The sequence below is a fragment of the Pituophis catenifer genome, unplaced genomic scaffold, assembly GCF_029215685.1.
Source record: "Pituophis catenifer annectens isolate HBS135680 unplaced genomic scaffold, rPitCat1.0.hap2 SCAF_2, whole genome shotgun sequence".
Taxonomy (NCBI): Eukaryota; Metazoa; Chordata; class Lepidosauria; order Squamata; family Colubridae; genus Pituophis; species Pituophis catenifer.
Genome location: NW_027256882.1, coordinates 139,977,586 through 140,003,849, shown reverse-complemented (window position 1 = coordinate 140,003,849; position 26,264 = coordinate 139,977,586). Strand labels below are relative to the sequence as shown.

Here is a 26,264-nt window from a genome sequence, read left to right as displayed (position 1 = left end):
CAGTCGCGCCGCTCTAGGCAAGGTCCTCTGTGGTTTTGTATCCCGGAAGCGCCAACAGAGCAGGGAAATGAGGAAGTGCGTGCGACGTGTGCGGTTGGAGCCGGCTTGCAGGAGAAGAGTTTGTTTTGGTGGGGGGCTGGTGCTGGAAGCGGCCCGCTGACCCCCGCCGTAGTCTGGCGCTCCGTGCGGGCGTGGAGAGCCGTCCTTGCCCTCCCTCTTCCCAAGCTCCCTTCGCCGTTTAACCTGCCCGCTCTCCCTCTGCCTCCCTTTTATTTTTCGGCGATGGCTTCCTCGGCGCCTTCGGGTTCCAACTGGGGCCTGATCATGAACATCGTGAACAGCATCGTCGGGGTTAGCGTGCTGACGATGCCCTTCTGCTTCAGACAGGTCGGTGTGATTTATGCGCGCGGCTCCTTTCCCTGGTTAAAATGTTAACGGCGGGAATGACATCTAACCAGTGGTTGAAATCCAATTTTTTTTACTACCGGTTCGGTGGGCGTGGCTTGGTGGGCGTGGCAGGGGAAGGATACTGCAAAACCTCCATTCCCACCCCCCTCCAGGGGAAAGATATTGCAAAACCTCCATTCCCACCCCACTCTGGGGCCAGCCAGAGGTGGTATTTGCCAGTTCTCTGAACTGCTCAAAATTTCCGCTACCGGTTCGTCAGAACCTGCTGCATTTCACCCCTGCATTCAGCCTCCTGTGTGTGTGTGTATCCCAGGTTTCCCTCGAGCCACCTGACTCTGTCCTGGCTTTGTCGGTCTGCGTGGCAAGGTAGACCTTTCGGTAACTGCCCTTCTTTCCTTTCCTGAGCATCTTTTGTGTTGGAAAAATTGCTCCTAGTATATTCAGTTAGTGGATGGACCATGGGAAGCCCAGGGGAAGAGAATTAAAACTACTCTTTTTAATTCGTGTATTAATTTTGTTGTCTAAAGTTTAAAGATGGGGTTGGTTCTTGCCCGTTTAAAACTGGTCCTTATGGTCACCTTTTGCCCTTTTTTCTTTTATACTAAGTTTTATGCCCTTTTATTACTTGCCTTCACTTTTAAATGAATCCCGTAACTATCCATTCTAAAGAGCCAGTTTGGTATAGTGGTTAAGGCACCAGGCTACAAACCCTGAGACACAAAGCCAGCTGCAGACCTTGGGTCAGTCTTTACCTCTGAGTCCTAGACAAGAAGCAATGGCAAAACACTTCAGAAATTCTTGCCAAGAAAACTGCAGGGACTAAACCAGGCACGAAGCCAGGTATCAGCACTAAGTCAGAGGGACATATTTCTCCATGTGTGTCAGATGTTCTCCATATTTGCATAGTAGAATTCTTTATTGGCCAAGTGTGATTGGACACACAAGGAGTTTGTCTTAGCTGTATATACTCTCAGTGTACATAAGAAGAATAAAATACATTCATCAAGAATAAAAAGATATAACACTTAGTGATAGTCAAGGTTACTAGTAAGCTATCAAATCCTACTAGAAAACAAGTAAAAACAATATAATTGAAAGATACAATCAACATGGTTAGAGGAATAAGTGGGAAAAGATAGGTACTAGTAAGGAAGAGAATAATAATAATACAGTCTTAATAAATTGTGTGACAGTGTTGTGAGATTTAGTTGTTAAGCAGAGTGATGGCATTCGGGGAAAAACTGTCCTTGTGTCTAGTTGTTTTGTTGTGCAGTGTCCTATTGTGTCTTTTTGAGGGTAGAAGTTGAAACAATTTACGTCCAGGATGTGAGGGGTCTGTAGATATTTTCACAGCCCTCTTTTTGACTAGTGCAGTATACAGATCCTCAATGGAAGGCAGGTTGGTAGCAATTGTTTTTTCTGCAGTTCTAATTATCCGGTGAAGTATATAGTATTTTGTATATTGAAACTGACATTATTGTACACTGCTCAAAAAAATAAAGGGAACACAAGCAGAAGACATCTGAGATCTGAATGAATGAAATAGCCTTATTAAATACTTTGTTCGTTACATACGGTAGTTTTGGGTTCCCTTTAGTTGTTTAGTTGTTTGAGTGTATAAACTACTGTATGTAAAGAACAAAGTATTTAATAAGGCTATTTCATTCTTCAGATCTCGGATGTCTTCTGCTTGTGTTCCCTTTATTTTTTTGAGCAGTATACTTCCTTTTCTCTTTGTCAGAGATTAATTCTTTCTTTATTTATTTTTTTTGTGGAAAAAAATATTTTAAGCCACTTCCAAACTGCTTAGTGTGTTATCTTGTATTAATAGTTATTATATAAAATATATAGGTTGAATTCACCTTTGGAGCAGTAGCATGACTTGCTTGCTTGCTTGCTTGCTTGCTTGCTTGCTTTATTTATTTATTTATTTATTTATTTATTTATTCATTCATTCATTCATTCATTCATTCATTCATTCATTCATTCGGCTTATACGCCGCCCTATCTCACAATGGATTCAGGGCGGCTCAACAATAAAACACAAGCCACAATAAAAATAAAGACTAAAATCTAAAAATTTTAAAATGAACCCATTAAAACCCTTAAAACCCCATCATCATCATATATTGCTCAAGGTTTGTGCTTTGTCTTTTTATTCTTATTTCGTATTCTTTTTAAATCGAGTTATATTGTCTGTTCTTAGAACATCTATCCTGCATTATTGATATAAAAGAGGATAGCATGTAAAAGTAAGAGTTTGCTTGATACATGAATTCCAAGGTTTGGAATTCTTTAATGCTTTCTCTCTCTTATATTGTCCGGTCATGTTTGTTATAACCTGGTGCTTAGACACCTGTTCATCTGTGTGACTTGCCTGAGGGGAACAAAAATATATAATTTGGGATTAAGATTTATATTTTATAAATTGAAAAATGATAAAGTATTTTTGTTCATCATAAAAAGCAATCTTATATCTATATGTGAGTCATATAAATCTTGTTTCTTTTTTTCTATTTTTCCTTCCCTCTCACCATTGCCATGTATTATTTTCCTGGATGTTGAGAGACTTTCACATTGTGGAATCAAATGTAAATCAGATTTTAGAAACATATACCCCAGGTTGTTTCATATTAAGAAATTACCTGCATGTCTAAGCTCCAAATACATTTCTTAGGAGCCATTTTGGTGTGGTGGTTAAGGCATCACGCTAGAAACCGGGAGACTGTGAATTGTAGTCCCACCTTACTCTACTCCCACTTTAGGCCCCAAACCAGCTGGGTGACCTTGCGCCAGTCACACTCTCTGTAGTCCTAGGAAGAAGGCAGTGGCAAATCTCTTCTGAAATCTTGCCAAGAAAACTGCAGGGATGTTTCCAGGAAGATGTCAGAATTGACTTGAAGGCACACACAAAAGATAAAGTTTGCATTACGTGGCTTTAGAGAATAAAGAGCCCTGGAATATGTTTTTTTCAGTAATTAAGAAAAATGTATACTCCTTTTTTTCTTAATATGGGACTATATTATATGTGCATCACATACACCAGCATGGCTGGCTGGAAAATTCTTGGAGCTGAAGTCCTCATATCTGAAAGTGGCTAAGGTTGAGAAACATTGACATACACAGAAGTGAAGTTGCCTGTCCAAAGAATAAGTGGCATACATAATATGCAGCTTCCTAGAACTGTCTTCCTTAGCTTGGCACCCTCCAAATGTGTTGGAATTTAATTTTGAAATTCTCAGCCATTGCAACCATTAGATATAATGTTGGAGATAATAGAAGCTGTAGCCCAATACATTGCAAGGGTGTCATTTTATCATTGCTCCCCTAGGAGATAAACTTACAAAGGGCTCTAGTGGCTTCTATAAAAGATTTATTTAGTCCAGAATATTACTTTCCATTGTGCTAGCCAAATGCCAATGAATAGTTTGTAAATAGGACATGAGGTCAATAGTCTACACCAGTGCTGCATTCTTCAATTACTGTTCCATAGCATGTCATGGAAGTTTCCAATTCTGCCACATTTTTCAATGCAAGGTTTCTCAACATATTGTGCATTACATTGCATATCATATAAATGAAGATAATAGGAAAACTCAGAATAGTTCACTATATATTTGTTGATATAACTGACAAATCGCACTCAATGTGTAGTCCTCAATGGAACTACATCTACATGAAAGAATTTACATGAAAGAAAGTAAGCGATGGGGTACCCCAAAGTTCCAATTTAGGCCCAGTACTCTTCAACATCTTCATAAACGATTTAGATGAGGGAATAGAAGGGAAAATAATCAAATTTGCAGATGATACTAAACTGGCAGGAATAGCCAACACTCCAGAAAATAGGCTCAAAATCCAGATGGAACTCTATAGACTTGAACACTGGGTCCTATCTAAAGTACGGGTTTACACTTAGGCAAGAAAAAAAATGTATAGATTAGGTGAAACCTGGCTCAATAGCAGTAACTGTGGGAAGGATCTTGGAGCCCTAGTGGATAATCACTTAAATATGAACCATGAATATATGGCAACAGCCAAAAAAAGCCAATGCAGTCCTAGCTGCATTAACAGAGGGATAGAATCAAGATCATGTGAAGTATTAGTACCGCTTTATAAAGCCTTAGTAAGACCAAACTTAGAATACTGCATCCAGTTTTGGTTACCATATTATAAAAAAGATGTAGAGACTCTGGCAAGGTGTACAAAGGAGCAACAAAGATGATTAAGGGGCTGGAGATTAAAACATATGAAGAATGGTTGCAGGAATTGGGTTTGTCTAGTCTAGTGAAAAGAAGGACTGGGGTGACATAATAGCAGTATTCCAATATTTGAGGGGCTGCCACAAAGAAGAGGAAGTCAACCTATTTTCCAAAGTACCAGAAGGCAAGACAAGAAACAATGGATGGAAACTAACCAAGGAGAGAAGCAACCTAGAACTAAAGAGAAATTTCCTAACAGTGAGAACAATTAACCACTGGAATGGCTTGCCTTCAGAAATTGTGGGTGCTCCATCACTGGAGGCTTTTAAGAAGAGTCTAGACAGCCAGTTGTCTGGAATGGTATAGGGCCGTGATGGCGAACCTATGGCACGTGTGCCACAGGTGGCACATGGAGCCATATCGGTGGGCACGCAAGCGTTGTCCTAGTTCAGCTCCGCCTTCGGGCCCACCAGAAGTCGGGAAACAGTCTGTTTCCAGCCTATGGAGGCCCTCCGGGAATGGGTGGGGAAGGCCCATTTTTGCTCTCCCCAGGCTCCAGAGCCTTTCTAGGAGCCTGGGGAGGGCAAAAATGGCCTCCCCCCCCCCGGAGGCCCTCCGGAGGCTGGAAACAGCCCATTTCCCACTGGACATTGGCAAATGGACCATTTCCAGCCTCCGGAGGGCCTCCAGGGGGGTGGGGAAGGCCATTTTCGCCCTCCCCAGGCTCCTAGAAAGGCTCTGGAGCCTGGGGAGAGCAAAAAATGGGCCTACTGGGCCCACCGGGCCATCACACACGGGGTCACACACGGGGTCACACGCCCATGCGTGGGGGCGCGCATTGAATTATGGGTGTGGGCGTGTGCGACCCCCTGCGCTCTCCCCTCTTTTGGAACACGACAGCAAAAAGGTTAGCCATCACTGGTATAGGGTCTCCTGCTTCAGCTGGGGGTTGGATTAGAAGAGCTCTGAGAGCCCTTTGTTATTCTGTAAAGATTCTGAATTAGGTCCAACCTTGTTTTACTTTTCAAAAACAGCCAGGGTCAGGTAGATGCTACTACTTAGCTGGTTAATAAATTACTACAATATAGATAATTACTATCTAGTTAATAATTCTTACAAAAAGTCAGCTTGTTCTGAAATGTACATCCATGTTATTCTCTTGGCAACATTAATGAAAGTTTGCCATTCCCTTCTTCTGGGATCTTGTTTGACTTCTCAGTCTAGTCTTAGTTACTGACCAAGTCTGCTTAGTTTTTTCAGGCTCATCCAAGGTTTGGTTCATGATTTGTGTTTATTACACAAAAGCTGAAGAGAGAAAAGAAGGTCCTTGTCACATCACACATATCAGCAATGCAAGAATGTTTATATCAGACCCCAGCAACAATTTTGTGAATTTCAATTTCAATAAGTTATTAACTCTATCTACAGCTTTTGCATTTTATCTCCTTCTGACCTTACTATTTCCACCTATCATCTAATGTATGTATGTATATGATTGACCCATACTCCTCATTCTGAAGTTATCATTTTCATTCAGCTTAATATTCCTTATGTATGAAATTTCGTGCCACAAATATCTTTATTGTTTTTAGTCCTGATAAATATGTAGTCTTACAACACAGGCTTCAAGAAAGTAAGAAGCTAAACTTGTTGGCTACATTTTTTAAGTTGCTAAGAAAATAGATAGCCTGACATTGCTTTTTTATTTTACAAAAAAAAAAATCAAAAGATTGGAAAACAATTGTTGCAAATAGTTAAAATTGTTATTATCAGAAGATTTCAACCAATCAAGATGTTAGCTGTTGGTTAGTTCCATCTTTTTCCCAACAGATGGCATTAACATGAAGCAAAGCAAAACACTTGAGTCATTTAAGTAGGTCTGTTAACAGATGGCACCATGATGTAGTTATATTTTTCACATGTAGATCTACATCAAGGTATTTCTTGATGGAATAGATGATTAGTCAAAAATGAACATAGTTCTTTGATCAAATTCGTACATCAAAAAGCCTGCTATTGTCAGCTTTAACTTTGGGTTAATTTAGATATATTTATTTGTTTGTTTGTATCCTTCTTTTATTATTTTTACAAAGGACTCAAAGCAACAAGCATATCCAACACACCTTCCTCCTTCTGTTTTCCCCACAACAACAACTTTGTGAGGTGGATTGGGCTGAGAGGGACTGGCCCAGTTGGCTTTCATGGGTAAGGTGGCCCTAGAACTCGGCGCCCCCTGCTTTCTGGCCTGGTGCCTTAACCACCAAACTAAACTATAGATAAACTAAGATATAAGATAGAATAGCGCCTGGTTCCTAGCTGCTTATCATCCTCGATAACTGCTGTTTGCAGTTAGCTGTTTGTTGAATATGGATTATATCCTGCAAACAAGTGTTAGCTTAGACCATGTTTCCTTGTAAGATACCTATCCTTCAAGCATCCATTGATTTTATGCATTCCAATGCCAGTGCAGTCTTAAATATAATTTCAGAGAATGCTGTTACGTTTAACAGAGCTTGTTCTGCAACTACAAATGTAAACATGAAAATTACATAATCCTAGAAAAAGTGTGTGGGGATGTTGAAAGAGTTATTGTGTAAGATAGCAGGGACATTGGAGGGGGTTTATACCTATTGAAGTTGTAGAAGATTTCTACGTGGCACTACCTTGTTTGGCATCAACTCTTCTTCATCTGTCTGTCTACTTATAATTCTGATATTGCTGCTGCAGCAAAGAGCCCCTCATATCTCTGTTTTAGGCCATGGAGATCAATGTCCCCACTGATAATTAAAAAGGAGCCTGTCCAGTGCATGGGACATTCACAGGCATAGTTGATTTTCCTGTGTTGGACTTAACAGGAGGTGGACTGCTGTTAGTAATTAAGTGCTTGTGGTTATAAAAATGCTTACCACCAGTGATATGTGGTTATGCACATGAACATCTGGTCACAGATGCTTTCCTAATGCATGGCAACACTTGATACCAGATGCTGATAATAGATGCTGTGGTCTTTGCTTGCGTGAATGGTGTGGTGGAAGTTCACGGTACTAGAGTGCTAATTCCTTTACAACTTCTGCCCAGTAAGATTGCATGAATGTAGCCTTTCTGTGAGCAGGTCCTATTTTACTATAGCTGGAAATGGCTGTGATAATCTTCATTTTGTGTGGGGGGGGGTGGGGAAATGTGCCGGGGCATGTTTCTTTAAGGAACATTCAGAAGATTTTGGTTGTTTCAATACCGGAGTTACTATCTGATGTCAATAAACCTTCCCTTGAAGAAAAAGGCTTTTACAGCTCTTTGGATTTAAAGGGTCCTTAGAATAGGTCATTGGTTTGTTATGCATACAGTTGCCAAAGCGTCAAAAGCTGCAACTCCTTTGATTAAAACAGAACAAATAGCAGCTGTGATTAAAATGTAACACCACTTGTTCCTGTCCAGTGTCATGCATTGTTTTCATAAATGTTCAGCCATTCAGATTCTCTCCCCCTCTTTCCCCCAAACTTCTTCCACTTCCTCTGCAAATGTGTCCAGAGAGCAAACCGGCACAATGCTTTCAGGACAGGTAGCTAACAGGGTAATTTATGTTTATGCTATAAGTGGATAGAACAGCCAGTTTTACTTGTGCAGAGGAGTTCAAACCCCTGGATCAACAGCATGCTAACTTGTTTAACATGAATCTGGTAGCAGCTAAAGACAGATCACTGTTCTGGAATAGGCCCAAAACCTGTCACAACAGCAGGGCAGGAAGGTTTTTCTCTTCCATAAATTGCTTTGGCTTCTCTTTCCAAGTAAGGAGGTATTGCAACTGAACCATTTAGTAAATAGGTGGCTGCTCTATGTCTTTGCCATAAACTCGTGTGTGTGTGTGTGTGTGGGTGTGTGTGTGTGTGTGTGTGTGTGTGTAAGAGAGAGAGGGGGGGAGGGAAGGAGGGAGGAAAGGAAATAGAAAAAGAAAGAAAAGAAAGAAAGAAAGAAGGAAGGAAGGAAGAAAGAAAGAAAGAAAGAAAGAAAGAAAGAAAGAAAGAAAGAAAAAGAAAGAAAGGAAAGAAAGAAAGAAAGAAGAAGAAAGAAAGAGAGAGAGAGAGAGAGAGAGAGAGAGAAAGAAAGAAAGAAAGAAAGAAAGAAAGAAGAAAGAAAGAAAAAGAAAGAAAGAAAGAAAGAAGAAAGAAAGAAAGAAAGAAAGAAAGAAAGAAAGAAAGAAAGAAAGAAAGAAATCATGTCACATTTTGGCTGGTTGTTGCTCAGAAGCAAGGGAATCTCCTTTAACGGGCCAGTGTGTGCTTGCAAATAAAAACCTGGAAGCTTCTAGGTGACATGGAATGGCAGTAAGAATACATAAAAAGAAGAACTGTTTTTGGGGGAGGGGATGATGATTATTTGTCTAGTATTTATACAATTTCCCCTTCCTATTGTAGTGTGGCATCTTTCTGGGAGCCCTGCTGCTTTTTTTCTGCTCCTGGATGACTCATCAATCCTGTATGTTCCTAGTGAAATCAGCCAATCTCAGCAAACGCAGGACCTATCCTGGACTAGGTGAGCATACTCTTGAGGGTAGTTTCATCCCAGCCTTTTCTTCCCATTTCCTAATTTACAACTTCATATTAGTATAGCTGAATTATTCCCAGTATATAAAATGTGTCCCTCCCCTACCCAAGCAAATATTTCTCTTCTCCTTTATATAGCAAGCATTCTTAGCGTACAGATTTAATTCTTCAGAGATGATACAGAATGCTTCAATTCAATGGATTAAAAAGAAGGGAAGGTCTGCTATACAATGTTGGTCTCTGCTCAAACCCACTCACTTCCCCTGCCCAACATGTTGTTGAGGATGTTGGGTTCTGCCAGTAGAGACCCTAGTATGGTCTTCTTGGAGTGTGTGCTTATGGCAGCTTAAGGGGGGAGGTTAAGGGAAACAGTGTTCCAAGTTTCAAGCAGCCAAGAACACTGAAACATCTGCAAGATTCATGTGTGTGGTTTTTTGGCAAGGACCAGCAGTCCTCTTCCTCTTAGTTCGCTGTTGTGTCTTGGCACCAGGATCACCATCTATTTTTGACCTCTCCTCTGATTCCCAAAGATTGAGGGGTGGGTGAGTGGGTGGAACAGCAGAGCAGAGCAGATACGTGGCCAGGCCTTGAGGATTCAAACATTTCTGCTTGGTATGCATTCTCTTTGCTGGAAAACGAGTCACAAGCAAGGCTGGGATATTCTCTCTTGAACTTTCTTTTAGGCGGTTGCTCCAGAAGGGCGAATGCCTTTACCCATTTAAAGTTTGCTCGTTGCAGAGGTGGAGTTTGTCCCTGGGGGTTGGCAGAGGTGAAAGATTCTCATGACAGGATACGCTGTTTTCTGGCCTCCCACAGCTGTAACCCCCCATCATGTGTTTCCTGAGGTGCCTCTTGGGGAGTCAGAGTGGGGAATTAGCTGGTTTCTCTGCTGAAAAGAGGATTTAAAGCAGTGTGCAGTCTCCTTAGTGACTGCTGAAAGACGGCTACCCCCAGTTCCTCCGTTGCCCGAGGCTACCTCATTTAGCTGCACAGTGTAAGCATTGCAAAATATGTCCATTGGCAGCAAGGACAAAAAAAAAAACCCAACAAGACCTGTGGTCTTGAAGGTTAAACCTTAACGGCAAAATATATGCTTAATTATAACTCTTTTCTCTTGAGGGAGAGGAAGAGGGAGCTCAAATGTAGCTCTTCCTCTTTAACACCAGATGCCCATAATCATTGATTTCCCTTTCTGTGTCACAATAAGTCTTTATACGCTTCCCCTTTTGACTGAATACATTAAGTCCTGTTTACCTTGGGTTGTCTGCCAGGAATAAGAGGTTCCCTTCACTTTCTAAAACTAAGCAGCTTAGAAACACAGAAGGGTCAGTAAATGCTTCCAAACTTTCTGGCACATAAACATTGGTGCAGAAAGAAATAGCTTCCCTTTTTTTTTTTTTTTGCCTGCCTTTGCCCTGGGAGAGATGCCATCAGCCAAAGTGGGGAGAATGCCTGGGAAAAAGGCATCCTTAGCCCAAGGGAAGGCTTTACTGCTAGAGTCATCCTGATGCATCAAGGTTGAGCAACTACACACAGCAGCCTTTGTCATTGCCTTTCTTCTACACCGGTCCAGCTGCAAGCGATCCTGGCAGAACCTAAGCTGATTCTGTGGGAGGCTTTGGCAGCTTTGAAGGATGCATGAATGGTTTACAAATTAACTTAATTTAAGCTACGTCTTCCGGAAGAACATTCAAAGCTTTGGCTACAAGAGCCAAAGCAGCCAAGAAACAATAGGAATAAACAAAACACCTCAAAACATTATTTGGAAGGGGGTGGAAGGGTGAAGGAACATTTGTTATGAGTCCAACAAATCAGTAGTGTTTGTCTGTTAGAAACTAAGAATGGTGTGTTTTATATTTATTTTTAAACCATTGTGGAGCTATGAAAGGATAATTTAAAATAACTTATCCTTTAATGTTGCCTGTGTATTTTCTAGGCATAGTTGTGGAACTAATACCCAAAGTGTCCAGCCTCAATTTATCTTTGTGACTCCAGGTTCTGCTGTATATGTGAACAACAGGATGTCCTTACTCTAAAATGATGCTGGTCTGTGAGCATAACAAAGATTTGATTGATACTCTAGAACAGTTCTTGCAGATATAGAAATAACCTTGTACACCATCAAAATTCTGAAGATAGAGAACACCATTTGCTTAACAATTCCTCATATACTGCAAAGTTCAAAGACAAGTCCATTTCAAGAAATGGGGCTCGCTGTGCTGCAGTTCTAGTTGCTCTCCTTAATGGTACAGCAAAGCTGGAATCTAGTGTCTTGAACAAAGTTAAAAGGGTGAAGTCATTTTATTTAAAACCAGATTTGGAGCTTGCTTTATACTTTTCCCATTTTGGCTACTTGGTTTGAATTTAAACAGACTGGTTAGCACCTCAATGGAAAAAGATAGGGCAATGATGGCGAACTTTTTAGACACCGAGTGCCCAAATTGCGTGCATGCGCATGCCCAAACTGAAAGGTGCGTACATGTGGACATGCGCATGCATGGACATACATGCGCACCGACATGCACGCATGTGCAGCAGAGACCTGAAGACCAGCTGGCCGGTGGGAGATGGGGCATCCCAACACCGGCAGCGTGGCAAGAGGTAAGATCTTTTTCTTTCGTGAGCTTCTGTTTCATTGCTTGCAGGGAAACAGAAGCTCACAAAAGAAACACCACGGAGATCTGACCTGGGGCAACGGCACGCGTGTCAGAAGAGCGGCCTCTGCGTGTCACCTCTGGCATGCATGCCATAGGTTCGCCATCACGGAGATAGTGGGACTGCTTTGGGTACACTGCCTTAAAGGTACATGAAATAAAACAGGCAAGGTATAAATATGTATAATATCTAACATATACATAGTGATACAACTAGTACTCAGCTTACAACCATTCATTTAGTGATTGTTTGAAGTTATAACAGCATTGAAAAAAGTGACATGATTATTTTTCACACAACTGTTGTAGCATCCCCATGGTTATATGATCAAAATTTGGGTGCTTGGCAACTGGCATGTCTTTATGACGTTTGCAGTGTCCCGGGGTCATGAGATCACACTTTGCAATCTTCTAACAAACAGAGTCAATAGGGAAGACAGATTCACTTAACAGCCGTTACTACCTTAATAACTGCAATGATTCACTTAACAGTTGAGGCAAGGAAGTTCATAAAATGGGGCAAAACTCATTTAACACCTGTCTTGCTTAAGCAATGGAAATTTTGGGGTCATTTGTGAAGACTATAATGAATATATTTTACTTTGATTGAAAGTATTTTAGATTATATGTTATAAGTAGCTGTTGGGAGATTTGGAAGGTATTTTATTTACTTTTATTTACATATTTAACTTGGGGTACAGCTAACTAGAAGTTTCAGCAGTTAAAACATTAAAACTATTATTACCTGGAACAATATTAACCATGACTATAGAATTCAGTATGACTGAAATTGTTAAAAAGCAATAAAGAAGTATGAGGGCATAAAGTTACATTTGGGATAGAATAGATAAACATATTTAGTGTATGAGATAATAAAGCTTAATATTTTCCTCCCCAGTATATCTGACAAACTTAAACTTTGGGTGTGAACTTGGTTGAAATCCATCTTCGCCTGGTTATGAAGTTTCTTTGGGTACTTTGAGTCAGTCCCCCTTTTTCAGCCTAGTATACCATATAGCATTGTTGCTATGGAGATATAATAAGAGAGACCCTCATATATCCTAACTTGAATTTTCAGAAGAAAGGTGTGATATAAATGCAAAAAAATGTGTCCACAGCTGTATAAACTAAAGGGCAGCCTCTTCCAAGTTGACACCTTTTAAGAGGGTTGGACTATAGTCCTTACCAACCACTGGTTGGTTACAGTGGCTAGGAATAGTCTGAGTGGTAGCCCAATACACAGGGGTGTCAAACTGGCAGCCAGATGCGTCATGCACAGGCCACGTCCACCCCAGCTCCATGAATGAGAAAAACATCACATGACGGCAATGTAACATGGCGACTTTGACACCCAAAGGATATCATCCCTAGTGTTGGATCTTGATTGTAACCAATAGGAATAACTTGACATCCTAGAACAGGGGTGGGGAACTATGACCCTTTTATGACCTGTGGACTTCAACTCCCAGAATTCTGAGCTGGCTAGAACATTAGTCCCCTTAGTCATTTCCAGTTTCTGACAGAGCCCTTCTGTTTATTCTATCCATCACTTTTCCAGTTAACTTTACTCCAGAAACTCTAAATTCTCTTCTAAAAGGTTGCTATTTCTCATGCTATTGCCTAGTCAGTTGGTTTTCTTCTGACACTGACGTGATGCCCAATGAAAATCCGAAATGACAATGATCTTGAGCACATACAGATGAATAAATTTGGTTTATTAACTTGTATTTACAGCTGGGTTTATTTCTAAGGATTTGGTCAAGTAGGTTCTTCCTTTTCTAATGACAAAAGCAGGCAATTATTCCTAAACATCAGTGGGAGGCTATATGGTCTGGCTTGCATGTTTAAATAACTGCTCACAAGCAGCTTTTTTTTTCCATGTGAACAATAGAATGCCAGAGAACATTCTTATAGACAATCCCAGTGGCTACTTCCATGAAGAATAAAACCCAGATTTCTCATTTCCAGCACACTCATTTAACTCAAGTAGCTACTGTGATCTTCTGGAAAGACCTCCCATGAAGTTATACTGAGCATGCAAATTGACCACCCATGCAAGCAACAATTTCCATAATCAGATAATGTATGAACTACCTCTGAGTATGTGACTTACTCAAAACTGTTAGTATTACTCTCCAAATTTCCTAATCGCCTTTCTAAAGCTTCTCTACATTGAATATTAAACGAATGACTCTCTGTCAGGTTTTTTTTTTTTTTTTTTTGGAGAGAGAGAGACAGGGAGATTTGGGCAAACTTCTTTCTCTGCCAGCATTTGGTTATTTTGGCTCTTTTTACTTTCTGCCATGAAAGCATGTGAAGATAAGATTCTCAGATCAACAAAATTGCTAATCCCTTCTGGATTGTATGTTTAGACTTTTATAAAGCCAGAGAAAGAAAGAATCTAAAATGTTTGCAATATGAGCCCCCACCCCAATAATCTGTGGAAACAAATCATTAAAATTTATCTTAAGGCTTCACTTACAAGTTTGCTCTTGGGACTAATTTTTCTCTGCCTATTCTATATTGGAGCCAGGGAAGTAAGTCTGCTTTGTACTTAAATGTATACGTCCACATTTTTAAAGCAAACAAGAACATAGGAAACTGATATTCACAAGTACTTTCCTTGGAAAGCCTGTCGTTAAGACTTAAATTTGTAGAATTGGAACACGATAGCAGATGAAAAGTGAAAGCATAACCAAACATCTAGGTCTGTGATGACCAGCCAATTTGCCACCCTCTGCTAAACTGGGCTTGCATCAAAATTCTCTTTTGAAATAAATTTGAATGACTTTTCTGTCCTCCCTCCCCTTCCCCCTCAGATTTACTGAAGATGAGCCATCAAGGACATTTTCATCAATCGGCCTGCCTTTGTTGTATTCTGTTTTCTTACTTGTTTTAATTGAAAACCAGTGATTCCTTTTCAATTGAGAAATTGATTTCTAAGGAGATTTTATCCTTGGCCTTTACGTTGTGGAGGGAGGTGCTTTCTCTTGCCTTCATCCTTCTTCTGTTACATTCCTGCGCTAGGGTTTTTTTTTTTTTAAATAAAACCCAACAACACAGATTTCCCCAAGAGAATAAGTACATTCTGCAAAGTGAGGTTGAAAGCCAGCTGCCCTCTGTAAACATTTCACATGAATGTGGCATTAGTAATGGTTCCAGTTAAAAAGGTTCTCTCTCAGAATTGGAGGTGGTAATTTTCCTCTTACCCTCATAGTCAAATGGCTTTTGAAAATGCAAGCTGAGCTTTCCAGAGCAGCAGCGATTTCAAGGATGCTGATTGTTTTGTGTGGCAAGCAGCGATCAGTGTATGAAACGGGGGAAAAAATTCTATCGGTTAAAACCCTTTGGTGTGGTGATGAATCACGGATACGGTCAGGGCGGTTGAGCTTTCTGGGCACCCATCTTGGTCCTTCCCTCAGCAGCACAAAGTGGTTCAGCTGCAGTGGGGCAGGAAGGAATAAAATCAGGAACCCCACTGAAATTTTGCACTGCAGTAACTTTTAGCCACACAATCTCTTAAGGCTCGCATATTTTCAGTGCTGCCTTTCTTCTTTTAATGGTTACCATGTGTAAGTCCTACTTAGTGCTGTTGGATTGGGGAGGGAGTGGGGGAAGGAGGGAAGAAGAACCTGTTTTGAATCTTTCTTCCAAATTTGTTTTCATGTGGCTTCTGATTTGTGAATGGTATGTCAAGGAAGGGGAGGGGGAGCCCCAACGTGGTGGTGGGATGGAACCAAACTAGCAAACCCTGCCTTCTGAGTTGCCTCTGGTGAGTGATATTCATTTTATACATGCCACGTTTTGAACACATGTTTGAATAACAATTGTGATAATGTGTTTTCCCCTCCTCACTTTTTTCTTTCCTTCTAGCCTTCCACGCCTATGGAAAATCTGGTAAAATGCTTGTGGAAACCAGGTATTTTATTTTTTGTCCCTTTTTGCTGTTCAAGATTCAAGTATTTTGGATTTTTACCAAAATGTTACCCCTGATGTTTTGTCTATAGTTTCATGTTCTTTTTCTACTTAATCTCTCCTTTTGTGAATTTAGCATATTTATGCAGCTAGGGGTAAGCATGTTAGGGAAGACATGTAATGTATATCCCCAAGTCCAATTTTAAAAGCTCTTCCTAGGACTTTAGATTCTCTAGCCCTCAGCACTCAATTGCCAGGAAAGCTGGGAGAGAAGCATACTTAAAGGGTCAGGCAAAACATTATAGTACAGTACTTCTGATTGGCAGAAGATATTTCCGCCTGAGAATGAATTGCCTGCATTATAGATACGTAGCCCTCCATCTTCTACATATCCAGTTAGCCATTTCAACCGTAACAATATAGTACATGTACAGTTGTTCCCTTGAAATCTTATGGCAGTTCCCTACAATTGTTAAAGATGTTCTTAATCTTTTATTTCCATCTTTTTCTCACAAATTTGATTAAGGTGATCGGCATAAAGAGCTGTATTTTCAGCCTCAGTATTTTCATGCTGAAGAGGGTATTCCACTTGAAAAGCTCAGGATGCATAAACATCTTTGCTGCCCATCCAAGTCTATAAATCATGTTGTGAACTGGTTTTCCACATGGGGAAAACAGTTGAGTGGTCCCACTTCAGTCGGAGGAGAGAGCTGTGAATAATTCAGTAGTGTCTTTTTATCTTGTTTGTGGTTATTTCCATCTCTGTAGAACACGAATAACACTGGTCCACATTAATGGGTTTGTTGACAATAATATGGCATGATGCGCCTGCCATCATTTGAAGACCCCTACTTCTTCTAATGATAATTTTTCATTTGTAAATGTCCCTAACTGGATCTTAACATTAGTTCACGGCAAGCTTGAATTTTAAAAGAGCAACTTAGAGTTTTCCCATGTATTATGCTTTTCAAAATAAGAAAAGGCATTGACTTGGAGGATAGTTTGATATGAATGGCATCACAGGGTTGCTTTTGATGATTGAGATTCTCAATCTGTGATCTGTCATGAGATGCCTGGTCATGTGATCTTGGCTTGCTTCTTTATCACCCAGCTTTGAACTGTTTTGAAAGATGCCTAAAAATATTCTCAGGACTTCATTGCCATTACTCTCTCATGTTAGCAATTGCTATAATTGCCACTGGGGTCCTGTGCCATCAGAAAAGAGAGGGTAAGTGATCCGTGCTTTTGTGACAGGGAAAGGTGCAGGAGCTCACGGAATGATGTCCTAATTAAACTGCTGTCTGACTTCCTGCAAATTGTGAGGCCTATTCCACTCTTCACTGAGCAAGTATTGGCTTCTGTCTTGGACCTTCACCCCACTCCTGAGTCTGTGCTCCATGGAATTCCCTAGACTATTCTAAATACGTTTCTCACTCACATACATGCATATGCGCATGAACATCCCCCCTTGTACACACAGACATCCTTTATTGAAAATAAATAAATGAGTAATATGTTTCTTCCAAAATAAAACTTCCATCTTATATCTGGAAAAACATACATTTCTGATATGCATTAATCTCCGTGCTGACCGGGTGCTGGGTATTGTCTCTTCTATTAAAGTCTGATTCAGCGAATACCTTGCATTTCCTTTTTGGCCCTCTCCATAGTGTCAGTCTCATAGACAGACTGAAACTATTGAATTAATCAGTTTTGTTGCATAAAAACAGTTGTATATATCTTGATATCTGTAAAAGGAAGGAAGGAAGGAAAGGTTTCTAAAGCTACCCAATTTGCATATTACTCTGGAAGTGTATAATACAGCCCAAAGAAGTACAAACAGAAATAGAAAGATAAAACAAACATACATTAAAAATAGCATTACTTTGGTGGCTAGGAAATTTTTTAAAAAATGTTTATCTGTACCAAAGGTGCTTTTTCAAGAGGCAACTGGACTTTCTGGTTTTCATTGAAGACATTTCGCTTCTCATGCAAGAAGCTTCTTCAGATCTTCTTGGATGAGAAGCGAAATATCTTCAAAGAAAAACCAGAAAGTCCAGTTGCCTCTTGAAAAAGCACCTTTGGGACAACCATGACCTGGATGACTGAGAATCTCCACAGACATGTTTATCTGTACTTTTTCTGTTTTATATGGATGTAACAATCTATCCCCATATCTGCAGAGAAGTGAAATAGATTTAGGTTACCTCATTAAAATGTGCCACATGAGAATGAAATTAAGAAGTGCTTCTTTCTAGGCTTACAAAGAAGAGGAGGAAGACAGGGCAGTAGATGTTATGCTGGGCCACCTAGTCTGTGCAGGAAGGCTTGGGTAACCTGTGAGGATTCCAGAGGGTAATAGTCAATATTAGGATCATAAATATATGCAGGGCTGTTTAGTCATTATTGACTGCTGGCAATATTCTTGAGGTATGCCAAGCCATGGCATCAATATCTTACTATTAACATCCAGCAGCCATTAGTAAATATACTGTGTTTCTCCTAAAACATGACCCACCCCAAAATGAAGGCCCAGCACTGTTTTGTGCGGATGAGTTAAAATTAAGCCCTACCCCCAAAATTTGGCCCTATTTAAGCTTATGTGCGGCCAGGCTTGCCGGAGTGGACGATGACAGGTAGATGGCTACCGGTACCTGGAGTGACCATTACAGGTAGGCAAAGGTGGGTCACGTCGCTTGCTCTTTTCGGGTCGCAAAAGAAGTTGCCTGGTGGCTAGGTGAGGTGCGTTAGGCAAGTGGGTCGCTCTTTTCAGCCACGAAAGAAGTGGCCTGGTGGTCAGGCGAGGCGCATGGGGGAAAATTAAGACACCCCTCGAAAAGAAGACCTAGCTGTTTTTTCAGGGGTCAAAAGAAAATAAGACCCGGTCATATTTTCGAAGAAACACGGTAGTTTTCTTGCGGTCCTGTCATGTCTCTGTTGCTTCCCTTGAGATACATTTTCCTTAGATCCTGTGATACTGAAAGCTTGTGTGGTTCACATGAGTGTATGGTTTCCAATATATTTCTCTCCACATGTTTGCAAGAGCCTGCCTAAAGAAAAGTACCTTCGTATGGGGGGCGGGGGGAGAGAGTTACCTTTCAGCAAACCTAATTAATACTTCTTCTGAAACTATCCTGTTTGCAAGACAGTGAAAAGACTGTTGTCTTCTAGGGCATTGGCAATAAAGATGGCTATATTCAGAGAATTTCTGAACATAGATCCCACTTGAACTCAGCCCTTAGCACACAGATAAATGGTAAAAGTTTTATTTTGCATTTTTCTAGAATGACCACTCCATTTTGTTTTTACAGTATGATTGGACTGATGCTGGGGACCTGCATAGCTTTCTATGTTGTTATTGGAGATTTAGGATCAAACTTCTTTGCTCGATCACTTGGACTCCAGGTAAACTTGCTTTTTTAATGACCTTATCAATAGAAAATTAGATCAGTGCCTCTTTCATATCTATACATAGGATAACATAGGACATGGAATCTTGATTTCACTGCTAGCACTGAAGATATTACCTAGTTGGGTAATGAAATATCTGCAAGAAAACAATCAATCACAGAGAGTATCAGGGACTCCACTCAGTCCAACCCTGAGCTACAAATATTCTCTATTATTGATAATATAGGACATATTTGAAAGCTTGTCTGAATGCTTTTGTGGTAGTATATATAAGCAGCCTGCCATTTTCAAAATTAATAGCCAGTATACAAACTGCAGAGCAGCCTACCCCACAAAAACCTGATTTAAGGCAAATTAAGTGCATTTACACTTAACAGTGTTCCATGCGCCTTTGGCATTTAGTCATGCCAGCCACATGACCACGGAGATGTCTTTGGACAGCGCTGGCTCTTCTGCTTTGAAATGGAGATGAGCACCGCCCCCTAGAGTCAGGAACTACTAGCACATATGTGCGAGGGGAACCTTTATCTTTACCTTTAAGTTCGTTTAGTGATAAAATCTCTCTCTCTCTCTCTCTCTCTCTCTCTCTCTCTCTCTCTCTCTCTCTCCCTCTTCTCTCCTCTCCCTCTCCCTCTCTCTCTCCCTCTCTCTCTCTCTCTCTCTCCCTCTGCTCTCACCTACCAACCCTTCCCAATTATGGAAGCATCTCACACCTGTCCTAAGATTTATCATGTTTTTAATGTTTTGACGTAGGTGTGAGACAAGGCAAGGCAGAACTGGATCTATTACTGTAGGTTGAAGCAGTCAACGGGAAACTTCCAGTTTGAGAAGCTAAAGTTTGTAGTATCAAATACTATGGGGACGGAATTGGGTAAATGAATAAGGTTTTGTAGATTTATACCTTAGGATCTATTAGCTCACTTGTTAATCTCAAACTGCCAAGTTGGAATATACAGCACGATGGTGAGTAACCTGGCAAGCCAGGTCAAGAAAGTGCAGTGTTGATAGCATATCTGCTTGTTTGCCTTTTTCCATGCAGGAGCAGTTTAATTCCCAATGGATAAATAGGAACCAAAGGAGTCCCCGTAGGAGCAGAGACAAGCCAGGAAAGCTACAATGGACATTCAGTAGCATTCAGGCATGGTTTTTATCTGCTCCGGCCTGATGTAGTTAAGCTCTGATTAAGGACCTAAGCAGCTAAAAAAAAATGCATCATAAGCAAAGCCAAATTAGGTATTAAATATTTTGAGGCATTTCCAAGCTTCCTGCTATAATAAATATAAAAAGCTGCTGGTTAATTTTCTGGGTCAGAATTTCCAAGACTCCCATCATTTCCCTTTTTTGCAGCAAAGTTAGTTTTCGTTTTATTTGCTGGAAGTACATAAAAGATATTCAAATAATGTTGTGTTTGGATTACCATTTAAAGCAGGCTGTGAGCCTTTGCTGTAAAATGGTTTTGATAAATACTTCATAGAGCAACAGTGGCACCCAGTGTCTGTGTGGTCTCATCACAGACGCTCTGTGAGAAGCAGCTTTCTTGACGTTCCAGATTTTTTTCCCCCTCCCCTTTTATTTGTTTTCAGAGTGAGTCTTAACCTCGGTCTACAGCAGAGTGGATGGGCTTAGAATGTTAATTTTGAATATGCTTTCTTCCTGGGAGTGCTCCCTGTGTAACTCTCCCTTTTTTGATGTGTGGTAGTCAAAGTGCAACACATGTGAATGGCATCTGATTGAAGAAGGCTGATGTAACAGTTCCTCATGTTCATCTTTCAGGTGAGCGGCGCATTCCGGATCCTCATGCTTTTTTTCATCTCCCTCTGCATTGTGCTCCCGTTGAGTCTCCAGAGAAACATGATGGCTTCCATACAGTCCTTCAGTGCAATGGCTCTGATTTTCTATACGGTGTTTATGTTTGTGGTCAGTATTAATGATGGGAAGCTTTTGTTTTCTTCAATCTTGGTGGTTAATTCCTTTGAGGGAAACCACAATGCGTATTTAAATTCCAGGGTACCCAAACTCTTCATGTGGGTGGGCTCTCCGAGGACCTTTAACAGGAGGCTTGGTCTGCTTGTTGGCAACAACACATACTTTTAGGGTTTAGTTTGAAAAACTTTCTCGATTATTGGCACTACCTAGTAAGGGAAGACCACTACCAGTAACAGGGATGCTATTTGCTCTTCTGTGCAAACCACAGGCCCAAGAATGTGTCTCCCATATGCTGCTCAAAGTTATACATTCTTCCAGGGAGATCCTGCCATGTCCTCATCTTCCAGCAAGTCAGCATTTTTATAGTAGTGTATACACTAGGATCTTAGGCCACACAGATTGTCAGAGGAACCTCTTAATGCCTCCTTCACTTTCTGTTCCACAGTGTTTAATCAAATGCTTCCTTCAAAGCTTTCTCATTGAGGTTTTACCAAAGAGGCTGCTAACAAATTCCCTTGCAATAAGACTCCTTCCTCAGTTTCATTTAACTTCTCACCTCTAATGTTGTTCCTAGGTATTTCCTTGTTTTATCTTGTCTCTCCGGCCATTTTCATCTTTGTTTGGGATACCATTTATTTATTTATGAACATTTTAAATGGCCTCAGGCTTAAAGACTTAAAAGACTTTAAAAGGCTTAAAAGACTCTTAAGTGGTGGGCAAAAAGTGACAGCTGAGCATCAGTACTAGAATAAACACATACAGTAGACTATAATCATACCAAAGTTGTGTTTGATTATATGAAATGATTATACAGCTAGACATACGGCACCAATTGTTTCCATCAATTAGAACTTAGGGGCTTCTTTAGAAATGTCCTGAAGGCTGTCAGAGTGGCTCATTGTTCACAGGAGGGGAACTTGCCCAGGGAATGCCAGTTTTGGGTCTCCCTCTTCCCTATACTTGCTGATATGTGGGGACCTTTGGCAGGCGTTCTCTGAGCCACATAATAGCCATCTTCATGGTTCGCTGTTGTAAATACTTGTGCAGCTGGTGCTGGTACAGGATATAGAGCCATATTTTCTTAAACTACAGTTTAGAAGCAGAAGCATCTTTAACAAGTTACAGTGATATCAAAATAATGACCCAGGTATCATGATATTGGCATCCAACTGGTACAGTTCTGTACTAGAGGCTGACATCTTATGCAGGTACAGTATGTTAGTCACATTATTTGTGCCATGACACACATATTGTCATTTCCATTTCCATTTCCATTACCACCACCATCACCCACCATGTAATGATCTCGGATTATCTCAATAGTAGGCCAAATTAAAAAATGGTGCCTTGTAACAAAGCTCATAACAAACCCCCCCTTTTTTTGTTCTGAACAAACTATGTGTTTTCTCAGTTGCTCAGTTGGGTATTAAAGAGTTATATATAATTTCCTCCCCCCAAGCTCCCCCCCCCAAAGAATATTGGTTCCTCCCACCAGGCAGCTTATTGTAAGATGGGGATGGGAGGCCAGGGAAGAAAGAAAGATGAGGAAAGGAGGGAGAAAGAGACCAACATAGAAAAACAATTTTCTTCTATACAACAGTTGCATTTGGAGTTAGCAGTTCAAATTAGGGCATATACAATAACAGTCTTGCCGGAAAGTGGCAGATTTAAAAGAGAGGAGGAGGAGGCAGGTGTCTAGAGGAAGAGCAATGTGCAGTACAGTTCCTTCATTGCAAAAACTAGTGCTGGGGGCTTAGAAGATATAGTGCATTTGGGAGGCTTTTGGGAGACCTCATTACGAAAAGCTAGAATACAGAAAGCCCCCGGAAAAGGGTGGTTGGTTAGGAGATGGAAATGTATAAAGATGTTGAAAGGACTTATTGCTAGAAATGGAAGGGATTGAATGCCAATGAAGGGATTTGCATATTTTTATCAAGCATCCAGTTGAGAACATTCAGTTGGAGGGCAAACAATTCTTGCACTACCCTTTCCTTGTGATGCAGGTTGCTGTAATTTACTCAGGACCCAGAAACCCCAGATTCCCCATACATCTCTGGGGATGCACTGGGGATGCAGATCCAGGAAATGTGGCTTGGTAAAAATCTCTGCCTGTGAGCTTCTATTGCCCCTTTGCTGTTTCCCATTTGCTGATAAAACTGAGGCAACCTGGGTTGTCAGTTACTGGGTTGGTCTGGTGTCTCTGTTGTCTAGATTGTAACCTCTCTTTTCTTTACCTTGGCTACAGATCGTGCTCTCTGCTTTCAAACATGGCCTCTTTGACGGGCAGTGGCTGCAGCGGGTCAGTTATGCACGCTGGGAGGGCATTTTTCGCTGCATTCCTATCTTTGGCATGTCGTTTGCCTGTCAGTCGTAAGTATCAGCAGTCCTGGCTGCTTGGAGATTGTGGGGTGGAATGAGTTTTGTTAAGGGCAAAGGGTCAGGATGGCCTGTATGGGATAGGTACCATCTGGTCCCCTTGTCTTGATTTTAATCAAAATATTTTACAGCCCACTGAGGTATAGCATCTGACTGGGTTGTGACCCTTTTGTTACCTAGCTGGGAGAGGGAGTTATATTTCACTCATTGTACTTAAAAAGCTTCTTGTTCATAGGAGGCAAATACATCTCCGGTGTAATTTTCCATTGGCTTTAATGTCTGGTACTTGGGACAGTATTGAGCCCTGTTCTTGAGAAGTGAGAAGAACTTAAGCAGAAATAATTACTACCATAGTGGGCTTTCAATATTGGCTTAAAATGATTTTTGTGAACATCTTTGTTAAGCAACATAAATGTTTTCATAGAGAATATTTAAGGAAAAGGTAACTGTTCTTAAGTCAGCTTGACCTTCTGGACTATAAAGTCCTATTTACCCTTATAGATGTAGGACAGGGGTTGACTCCAGGCTTTCTTTCTGTGTGTTGCACAATGCAAAGCCTATTCCAGAATTGGGTTCAAGTCTTTCAGTTCTCATTTTACACATACACACCCCATACACAAACACACAATTTTTAAACTTCCCCGTTCCAGACTAGAGGGGTAGAAATTCCTTTTAATTTTCTTGTTGGCATCTTCCCATTCAGAAATCCCAACATTAGAAATAATATTTTTGCATCTTATACTTTCCCCTGCCCTGTTCTGTTCTTCACCGTACCTCCTTCCATTTTCTGATTCCGCCATTCTTCCCCCCCCCCGCCCTCCCCATTCCTCAGAGTTTGTCAATAAAAAAGAAATAATGGAAATCCATGCTGCATGCTGGCATAGTTTATTTTGGATGAAGAACTTAAAATATTTTTTTTTAAAAAAAACACATGCCTGCCCTTAGTTGTCATAGTCGTTCTTGTGGCAGATGTAAGCTTTCATCCATAGATAATTCCCATTTCCATTCTAGTAGCAATACTTCTACCACCCTTTCATTTGTGGCCGGACTGAAAAGTGGCCCAGTGAAACCATAGAAGTGTGTGTGTGTGTGTGCGTGTGCGTGTTCAGCTGAGGACCCAAAATGGACCGTTAGCATTAGCTTTGATACAGCTGGACTCTCCTTCTCCCCCTCTGCCCACCCCCCCAATTATGCTTCTCAGATTTAATGTGCTTCACTCAGTTTTAAGTGTCTCTGCTATAATTGGTGACAGAAGGGTTGATTCATTCTTTTATAGCTACCTAGTTACCACAGTGGGGGTTTATAAAATCCAAATTTGTCCTTTTTCTTGTGGTGGCCATTCAGCAACCAACCTTCATTTGGTGGGAGTTGGAAACACAGCAAAATTATATGTTCCGGACTAGTATATTCACATATCTCTCTAAATATAGATTACTACACCACTGGTGTGGCAAGCCAAACTGAAAGTTAAATCCTATCAATTTTCCCAAGGGCAAGAATAACACACGTTTCTTGGCCTGTGTGACGTCACGTGCAGATGGATCCCGGGGTTGCCAGGCTTGTAATAACTGACCTTTCAGTCGATTTACCCCCAAACTTTAAGAAGTGTTAGATAGAAGCAAAAAACTAACATGCATTATTGATTGGCCACTTGCTTATGGCTCCTGAATGCACAAGTATGCTTTGCTTGTAGAGTTGGCTGTCTCTGGCAATAAGGTTTGTTGTCATTGCCAAATTCAAAGAGAAATGCCTCTGCGGCCCCCTCCGCCCCTCGTGTGTGCAGCATATGGTTTAACAGACTGCACATGAGGCTGGAAGCCAGGAAGCCTAGAAATATAACATTAGCTCTGCTGCAGCCTTCCTGTACGACCTCAGGATAGTGTCCCTGTCGTTAATCCTTTTGTAATACGAGCTATACTGGTGTAAGCTTTAAATCAGACATTTCAGTCAGTGGTATAGATGTGAACCAACTGGAATGACGGGCACCGTTCGTAGTTCGGTGTCGTTGCTAGTGCCATATGAATGACACATTGAAGAAATGGAAACGAAGATTCTGTTTACCCTCTGCCTCACTTTTACATGTGGCTACCCACATTTATGATCGTTTGGCCCAATTTCTCCATTAATCAAGGATCTTTGAAACAGCAGTAGAACTGCATTTCAATTTGCTTTCTAAATCTATTTTTTTTTCTTTCATTACATATGTGTTCTTTTACTTACATACAATAAATGTAGAAATTGAGAGAGAGAGAAATAGATAGAGATATAGAGCGATAGCATAGTAGATGTGATGTAGACATTAAAAAAATAGAAAGAAGATAATTTGGTAGAGAAAATTTTTGCCATATGCATCATTCGGGAGGGAGGGGAACAGCAGTTTTTATTAAGATTTGCAAAAAATCAATTCCTCACATCTTCTTTCATAGCATAGTAGCTACACTCAGAGTCATTGACTGGTGGACAGCCTTAGATATATATACATGTACTTCTCTCAGGGAATTACAAGGGACACATTCCCCTTTACAATTGAATTGTAATGCTGGAGGAGTACGCCTATGTCAGATGAAGCAAGTTGCTACCTAACCCTGATCAAATATTCTGACTGTTTTTGTCCTGAGACTTCTGCATTTTGCCGAATTAGGACTTTTCTCTGAGCAGTATTCTCTCCTGCCCAGAAAAATCTAAAAAACCCCTGCAATTTTACCTTTTCAAAGTTCCACAGGCAATGAATGTTTATGTTCAACGAAATGGAAACGTGGTCACACACATTAAAAAAATAACTTTTTCCCCCCTTCACCAAGAACTATTTTGGGCTCTGAAGCTGCTTGCTT

The 26,264-nt window shown here is 40.7% G+C and overlaps 1 protein-coding gene across 1 annotated transcript in view; it reads left to right on the top strand.

Moving 5' to 3' along the window:
• Positions 1 to 282: 282 nt before the first annotated feature.
• SLC38A10 (solute carrier family 38 member 10) overlaps positions 283 to 26,264 on the top strand; it is an 84,414-nt gene continuing 58,432 nt past the window's right edge. Inside the window, exons 1-6 of the mRNA XM_070937697.1 lie at positions 283 to 387; positions 9,023 to 9,140; positions 15,679 to 15,724; positions 19,032 to 19,125; positions 20,905 to 21,048; positions 23,303 to 23,427. Of these exons, the coding sequence (XP_070793798.1) occupies positions 283 to 387; positions 9,023 to 9,140; positions 15,679 to 15,724; positions 19,032 to 19,125; positions 20,905 to 21,048; positions 23,303 to 23,427 (632 nt within the window). The remainder of the gene's footprint in view (positions 388 to 9,022; positions 9,141 to 15,678; positions 15,725 to 19,031; positions 19,126 to 20,904; positions 21,049 to 23,302; positions 23,428 to 26,264) is intronic.